Source organism: Ipomoea triloba, chromosome 9, assembly GCF_003576645.1.
Source record: "Ipomoea triloba cultivar NCNSP0323 chromosome 9, ASM357664v1".
Taxonomy (NCBI): domain Eukaryota; kingdom Viridiplantae; phylum Streptophyta; class Magnoliopsida; order Solanales; family Convolvulaceae; genus Ipomoea; species Ipomoea triloba.
In genome coordinates, this window is record NC_044924.1 from 9,721,672 (window position 1) to 9,729,827 (window position 8,156).

The 8,156-nt window shown below is 36.5% G+C and overlaps 1 protein-coding gene across 3 annotated transcripts in view; it reads left to right on the forward strand.

Moving 5' to 3' along the window:
- Positions 1 to 6,569, forward strand: part of LOC116030114 (signal recognition particle 54 kDa protein, chloroplastic-like) — a 13,363-nt gene extending 6,794 nt beyond the window's left edge. For 2 of the 3 annotated variants that reach the window (XM_031272253.1, XM_031272254.1), the window contains 13 exons: positions 79 to 146; positions 236 to 337; positions 678 to 830; positions 1,004 to 1,081; positions 2,890 to 3,015; positions 3,110 to 3,212; positions 4,323 to 4,423; positions 4,893 to 5,030; positions 5,138 to 5,281; positions 5,487 to 5,562; positions 5,748 to 5,833; positions 5,948 to 6,064; positions 6,266 to 6,569. In XM_031272253.1, the coding sequence (XP_031128113.1) occupies positions 79 to 146; positions 236 to 337; positions 678 to 830; positions 1,004 to 1,081; positions 2,890 to 3,015; positions 3,110 to 3,212; positions 4,323 to 4,423; positions 4,893 to 5,030; positions 5,138 to 5,281; positions 5,487 to 5,562; positions 5,748 to 5,833; positions 5,948 to 6,064; positions 6,266 to 6,370 (1,397 nt within the window). In that variant the 3' untranslated portion in view covers positions 6,371 to 6,569. Of the gene's footprint in view, positions 1 to 58; positions 147 to 235; positions 338 to 677; positions 831 to 1,003; positions 1,082 to 2,889; positions 3,016 to 3,109; positions 3,213 to 4,322; positions 4,424 to 4,892; positions 5,031 to 5,137; positions 5,282 to 5,486; positions 5,563 to 5,747; positions 5,834 to 5,947; positions 6,065 to 6,265 lie in introns of all 3 variants that reach the window. The other variant, XM_031272255.1, reaches the window with a different exon arrangement.
- The last annotated feature ends 1,587 nt before the right edge of the window (positions 6,570 to 8,156 follow it).

The following is an 8,156-nucleotide window of genomic DNA, read 5'->3' on the forward strand; positions in this document are numbered from 1 at the left end:
TTTTTTTTTTTTTTTTTTTTTTTTTTTTTTTTTTTTTTTTTTTTTTCACAATTCCAAGCTGAAATTGTTGTGTTTCAGAGGCCTTGACAAGGGAAAACATTGCTGAACCTATGAGAGACATTAGGAGGGCTCTTCTGGAAGCAGATGTATGAACACTTTCTATTGTAGTGAGTGTTTTTCCATTTTCCACACGGAATATGTGCCTCAAACTTGTAATATCTACCTTCAATGGCAGGTCAGTCTCCCAGTTGTGAGAAGGTTTATTGAATCTGTTACTGAAAATGCTGTTGGTACTAGCTTGATTCGGGGAGTGAGACCTGATCAGCAACTGGTCAAAGTACGTTTATGAGTGATTAATTGAATAAAGCTATTCATTTCTGCTTGTTCTTTCTTTGTTTTACATGCCCTATTCCCACCTCCACTAACTTGGACAATGATGCATTGATGCAATTACCTATGTTTATCTTTATTCGAGTTTCATAGACATCCTTTAATTGTGAAAGTGTGACATTTTTCTGTTTTTGACAAATTAAGGTAGTTTTATCCCATGAGAATGTTACATAATTAAATGACTTCATTATTGTTAGCACTTGTGGTATCAACTCCATAATCCCTTCTAAATTATGTTTACATGCTAAATTTTGGTGTTTCTTAAGCTTTCTTAATGATTCATGCAGATTGTACATGAGGAGCTTGTGAAACTGATGGGTGGAGAGGTTTCTGAGCTGGTTTTCGCAAAATCTGGTCCGACTGTCATTTTATTGGCTGGTCTACAAGGTGTTGGAAAGACAACTGTTAGTGCAAAATTAGCTTTTTATCTTAAAAAACAGGTGCATATTCTCTTTCTCAGGGATCCCCTCTCTTCTCTCATGCATGCATAGTCACACATACACACATGCACATATAAATCTAAAGGAAAAATGATGCATTTCTCCATTTTCAACACACGCATGCCTAGAGAATGTTTTAAGCTTAAGAAAGACCCTGGTGACATGGATTGCAGGGAAAGAGTTGCATGCTAATTGCTGGAGATGTGTATAGACCTGCTGCAATTGACCAACTTGCTATTTTGGGAGAAAAGGTATCTCATTTTACTTTAAAATAATATGCTTTGCTAATTACCAAGCCAACATTGCCCATGTATTGATATTTCAAGATTCCATGTTTTTCAAACAGTATTGCTGATATTCAATTTTCATTAACAAAAAGCAGTCTCTATCATCACTGCAAACTGAATTTCTTTCATTATATTGATTGAAACATTATAATGAGTTTCAATATGTTTGAAATTTCACCTTTTTTGCATTTGAAAAGCAGCTTTGATAACTTGAGAAATAACTAAGGCTATTTATTCTAAGCTATCATTCTCATGATAACTGTGTTGAATTTGGAAGATGGAATGGCCTGGCGGGTGGAGAATAACAACCACCCGCCAGTTAAGCGGAAGCAGAGATAGAATCAAAGAATAGGAAAATGTATATAAGACTGAAAGACTCAATATATTAGTATGATTCTATGTTTCTAATGAAGAAACATAGTACATATATATACACATACACATAACTGTAAGTAACTGACACCTATTCATAAACAAACACAACCCTATAGATAAACCTAACTCTTTATTTTTCAACACTCCCCCTCAAGTTGGAACATCTAAAAGTTCCAAGCTTGAATTAAAACATACACTCTACCTTACTTTAAATTACAAATGAATATTAAAAGCAACTAGAGAATAACAGTGCTGGATGGCTTCAGAGGGACAATGCTATACACAACCCTTGGGAATGAAGGCACCAGGGGCAAAAGCTTGTCACAAACAACCTTGGGAATGAAGGAACCAAAGGTGAAGAGTAACATGAACACCCTCACAGCAACATAAGCACTCTAGGAATTGCCCATCAACAATCTTCATCAAGAACGGCAGAGCAAACAAAATCATGAGCAGCAAAGGGGATGTAGTAGAGCCCACATTAATCAGAAATACACCCAAAAGAATAATGTATACCGAGAATACCACCAGATTGTTGTTTATACCCCTTATAGGATAAGTGAATAACAAAAGAGGCTTCTGGAAATAAAAAAAGGAGCCAAACTTGAAAACCCTAGGGACTAAATATGGTATACCGAAAAAAAAAAGAAACAAATACAATTATACCAAAACACCCCGGAAAGAAGTTTGGCAACAAACCCAAAAAAACCTTCAAACTTCACCAAAAGGTCCTAAGGGCAAAACAACAATCTGAAATTTTCACCGGAAAAATACATCACAGGAAAACCCACGCAGATGGAGTCATGGAGGACTGAGAGATTTCTGGAAATTTTCGCCGGAAAATCCTGCCGGAGATGGCCTCACGCGCCGGGATGGTCTGAAGTTCAGCATGGTGGAGGCGCGTGGCGGAGGAGACGGCGATGCGGTTTCCTGGGTCAGGCTCGCCGGAGATTGTAGAAGGGATGGGTAACACCAATTTGACAAAAGAACTCACCAAAAGCAAGTAATTTGAAAAATTAGGGTTTCGCGTGAACAGTAACTTATGTGTACTACTGTTCATGCGACTGGAAAAATGCAATTTTGATGTTTGGAGTGTCCTAGGAAAGTAGGCTCTGATACCATGTTGAATTTGGAAGATGGAATGGCCTGGCGGGTGGAGAATAACAACCACCCGCCAGTTAAGCGGAAGCAGAGATAGAATCAAAGAATAGGAAAATGTATATAAGACTGAAAGATTCAATATATTAGTATGATTCTATGTTTCTAATGAAGAAACATAGTACATATATATACACATACACATAACTATAAGTAACTGACACCTATTCATAAACAGACACAACCCTATAGATAAACCTAACTCTTTATTTTTCAACAAACTGCTAACCATGGGGCAGGTTGGTGTGCCGGTTTATAAAGCAGGAACTGGCGTTAGGCCTGCAGATATAGCTCGACAAGGTTTAGCAGAGGCCAAAAGAAATAAAGTAGATGTGGTCATAATGGATACAGCTGGAAGACTTCAGGTTGTATGACAATATGATGTTCTTGCAGGAATTTGGATAAAATGTACCCCATTCTTATCCTTTTTAAAAAAAAATTATTTATGGTCTTCATCAGATAGATAAGGAGATGATGGATGAATTGAAGGAAGTGAAGCGGGTACTGAACCCCACAGAAGTTTTGCTTGTTGTGGACGCAATGACTGGCCAAGAAGCAGCAGGTACTATATCGTATTACAGGGGAAGATATTAAGCTTTGTTTATGGCAATATATCTATCTTCTAGGCTTCTAAAATGGGACGGAACAATTCTGAGCTGAACCACTTGCTCGTTGAATGCCTGATTTAGTTTTAATTTGAAGTTACAATGACCTAGTGAATTTCCAAACAGATGATCTCCTCTACTATTTTTTGCTATTATTGGTTAAATGAGAACATGTTAGGACATTCCCTTAGTTGCTCTATTTCTCTTTTCGATGTTTGCCCTATATGTACGTACACCACTTTGTACCTCTTAAGAGTCTCACATTGAAAATATAAGAGAGAACATATTGGTTTATAAAGCCACGGGTTAAACTAAATAATTGATTGGATTCAATGTTTTAGTGTGGTTTGGCCCACATGCATTATGGCCCAATTGAGTGACCTTGGCCTAATCTTAGATTATGACAAGGTATCAGAGCTTATCCAATCTGCTTATCAACCTTTACATGAGATTTGTCACACGATAAAATTACTCATTTGTTGGACTAGTTTGTGCTTCTTTTCTACATGCAAAGTCATGTTTATTCATGATTCCTTATTTGTTTGTCAGAACTATATCATTTGCAATTAGTTTATTGCCTGCATAGTATATTCTGCTGTATTGTTTGTCAAAATTTCTAGCCACTCCACAGAACCGTTTGGCCTGTGAAATCAGTCAGAAAACACTTTATTATTATTTTTTTTTTTGAAAGGGAAAACACTTTATTTTCTTGTACATTCAATTCTGTTTCTGAAACTGAAGTAAGCACTTCCTGCATCATGATGCTACCTTTTGTTTTCCAGTGGAATCAAGCTTTTACTTTTCCTTCCTGCCATGTTGTTCATATTATACACTGTAAAAGCAATTTGAATTGAAAGTTTAGTTATTTATCATTTCCTCGATGTTGAACAATACTATTGCATTGTCTTTGGCTCACTTCATTTAAAATGTAACTGATCCTGAACTTCAATTTTTTGAACTTCATTTTTACAAACCTGCACCAGTTCTCAATTTGTATGATCTTGAAGTGAAATTTCTGGAAATGTGCTGACCTTCTGCTCCTTTGATTATCTTTGATGTAATTGTAGCTCTGGTCGCATCATTCAATCTTGAAATTGGAATTACTGGTGCCGTTATGACAAAGCTAGATGGGGATTCTAGAGGTGGAGCAGCTTTGAGCGTAAAAGAGGTTGTCTTATTACTTCAAATGAATAATTTGCTAAAGAGTAATTAAACATTTGAGTTAATTCCGATTTTAGTCCATCGACTATTGTGTTTTACACTGTTGGTCCCCCACTTTGAAATCAACTAGATTTGGTCTCTGACTATCGAAACTATGCCACTTTTATGGAGAACTAAAAGTGGCACATTTTAACACTGAAACTGGCATAGTTTTAATAGTTTATGACCAAACCTGGTTGATTTTGAACATGAAGATTAGAATTGGAAAAATACAACAGTTGAGAGACCAAAATTGGAATTCCCCTAAACATTTTTATTCTTTGGTAAGTGACCAGAGCATATGAAAAAAGATTTGGATAGTGGATAGCTTTCAACTGCAAGTTCTCATTATGAAACAGTTGCACACCCTTAATATTTAAACTTGATGGAGAAAGAAACTTGTATGTGCTTTGTACTTAGCAATTAGACTATGACAGATTTCAGGAAAGCCAATCAAGCTTGTTGGAAGGGGTGAACGCATGGAGGACCTGGAGCCTTTCTATCCTGATCGTATGGCCAGTCGAATCTTAGGGATGGGAGATGTTCTATCCTTTGTGGAGAAGGCCCAAGAAGTTGTAAGTGTTCCTTTTTTCCTTTCTTCTTTTGTTGCTGTGGTTGGGTGAGGGTGGGGGATAGAGATCATCAAATATCACATTGCTTGAGTGGACCCCTAATTGGTCAGATGCGGCAAGAAGAAGCTGAAGAGTTACAGAAGAAGATCATGAGTGCTAAATTTGACTTCAATGACTTCCTCAAGCAAACCCGTGCAATTGCACAGATGGGTTCCATGGCTCAGGTTATCGGAATGGTTCCTGGCATGTCAAAGGTAGGACGCCTGGCTCTAAACACATCTACTTCACTTTCTTTTATCTACAAAGGTGGCATTCCTTTATTTTATCACTGACTAACTGACTTTAGATGGTGTAAACCATCAAGATCAGAAATAAGTATCCACCCTGCTGTTTTGCCTTAGCTTTATTACTCCTCATGGAAACATATTTAATTCTTTTGTCTCTTTCGCAAACAAACAGGTAACTCCTGCACAAATTCGACAGGCAGAAAAGAGCTTTAAGATGATGGAATCAATGATAGAAGCAATGACCCCTGGTTGGTTATTTTTCTCAACCTAAATCTTATGTTTATGTTCTAGGCAAATGCTGTAATATAATCAAAGAACTGCATCTGATAGGAAAGTTTAGTTGCTTTGCCAATCTGCCAAACTTACTGAATAATCGTTCCTTGCATTTTTCTTTAAATGATTGATGATTTATCTAAATTACATTTTTCCAAAGAGGAGAGGGAGAATCCGGAGCTGTTAGCCAGCAATCCAGTTAGGAGGAGACGCATTGCTCAAGATTCTGGAAGAACTGAGCAGCAGGTAAATACGGGGACAAATTGGTGCTCTGTGTGCTTTCCACCAACCAAACTCTCTTATAGGAAAAAATTGTTTCTGCTTGTACATTCACCATTACACATAATTTCAAATTTTTAGGTGAGTCAAGTAATCGCACAATTTTTCCAAGTGCGTGCTCGTATGAAGAATATGATGGGCGCAATGGAGGGTGGATCTGTTTCTAACTTTGAAGAGGCAATGCAATTTGAACAGCAGGTGCTTATGTTTTTTCTTTTTGGTCCTAAAACACACTCCATGAGTTGCGAGACACCAAATTCATGAAAAACTGAAACCATGATCTGTATGACTTAGAGTTCTTTGGATTTGCAACCAAATGTTCGTTTCCATGGCTGGAAACTGAAAGTTTACTCTTTTATTTTTTTATTTTTTTTTTAATTGTTGATAAACACCAAACAGGCCACTGCTGGAACTGCAAAGAGGAAGCAGAAATCGAAATCTAGGAAGCTATTTACAGAGTCAGCATCGACAAGACCAAGCGCTCGTGGCTTTGGGGCCAAATAGGGAACTATGTTTTCCATAATAATTGAAGATCTGGTCTCTTTTGCTGATATGGTCGAGACAGAAAAAGAAAAGCCACTCCATATAAGCTGAATGTTGTTATCCCCTTGCCTGTTCTGTTATTTCATACTTGAATTCCTTCATGCTACTGCTACATGTACATCTTTTGTTCCTAATATATGTCTATTTATCCCAATAACTCTAATCCACCTCTCATATAAGTTTCCAGAAAAAAAAATACATGAGTTTGGGATATGATCTCTTTTAGAAGAAATGAAAGAAAAATACCGGTCTTGTTTGGTAAAATAATTAGCCTATCAGTCAATTTTAGCTTATTTGATCAGTATTAGCTGTTTGACTTAGATTAAAAAATTAATATAAGTGTTTGGCTAATCAGTTTTTTTGTAACTTCAAAATGTTAAAATTCAAAAAGTTGCTCTTGATTTTTCTGGGAAATGACTTTCTTTTTTTGGGGAAGTCATTTTCCGGATCCAACTACTTCTTCCTAGTTTCTTCTGAGAATGCTTCATCGATTTTCTTCTGCCATCCTCCGCTTTCTACCTTGGTTGGTTTTCAATGAAAAATAGTCTAGTTTCTACTGGTTTCTGACGTAAACCAATCTGGTTTGTACTGGTTTCCATCGAAAACAAGGTCAATTTGATCTACGAAGGGTTTAATTGACAAAATTTTAAACAATCTGAGCATTAAATTAGTTGAAATTGAAAACTATTGACTGCATTAATAGTTAGAAAACAATAGAAAGACCAAAATGGTGATTTCCCCTAAATAACAATATAAAATTGAAGAAACCATACATGATCTCTTGCGCTAGTAGCACAAATTAAAAATCATATCACCATAGTTTACTTTTCATTCAAAGGCAACTTAATGTCCATTCGGGTAATAAATGTGGTGCATCATGTAGTAGTCGCGGGGCTGGAGTAGTTATTATGCATTGATGAAGAACTTATCGTGTATTATTGAAGAAGTTCTCATGTTCTCACGTTAAGAGGTGTTCTCACCTGAGAGGGACCATATATATATACATACATCTTCTTAACTTGTTAAACTTACTAGAAGTACCCAACTCTACACGCTCTCTCCTCACAATTGGCTTTTACGATTTTCCATGCATGTGCCATCAAGCCAAGGTGCGCCGAAAGCACATAGGATGGAAGAATTTTTTTTTCTTTTCCATGGGGCTCACAAAGAAAACAATTTTACTACAAATTAATTTCCTTTTCTTTCATATTCCTTCCACTTCACCTTATCTCCCCCAAAAAAGAAAAAAGAAAAAAAAAGAAGAGAGAATTATGAAAAACCCAGTCTTGGGGTTGCTCTTGAGCCTCTCTATTGAGAAGTTTTTCCTAGTTTTCAAGAAACTTTTAGCTTAGTGGAGGATAAAGTATAAATAAGAGGAAGCTAAGAGAATTGATTTGTATGCTAAATATCGGGTTGTCACAATGTTTTAAAGTAAAAAGAAAAGGAAAACAATTGTGTTATAGGAAAAAAAAAAAAATCCTCTATACTCTATCTTACTCAATCACATGCCCTTTCCAAGTATTTCATCATTCTTAATGTTTTATTATTATTATTATTTTTTTTTCTCACCTTATCTCTTTCCTCCACATAGTCTGACAAAAAGTTATAAAAAATGCACGACTAATGTTGCTCTTAGATAAAGAGACAACCAACCTTCAGTGATCCTAACAAGATTAGGTGGACAATTAAGACAAGGAGGCAACTATTCCATTAAAAAAAGGAGAGTCCCCCCCCCCCCCCCCCCCCC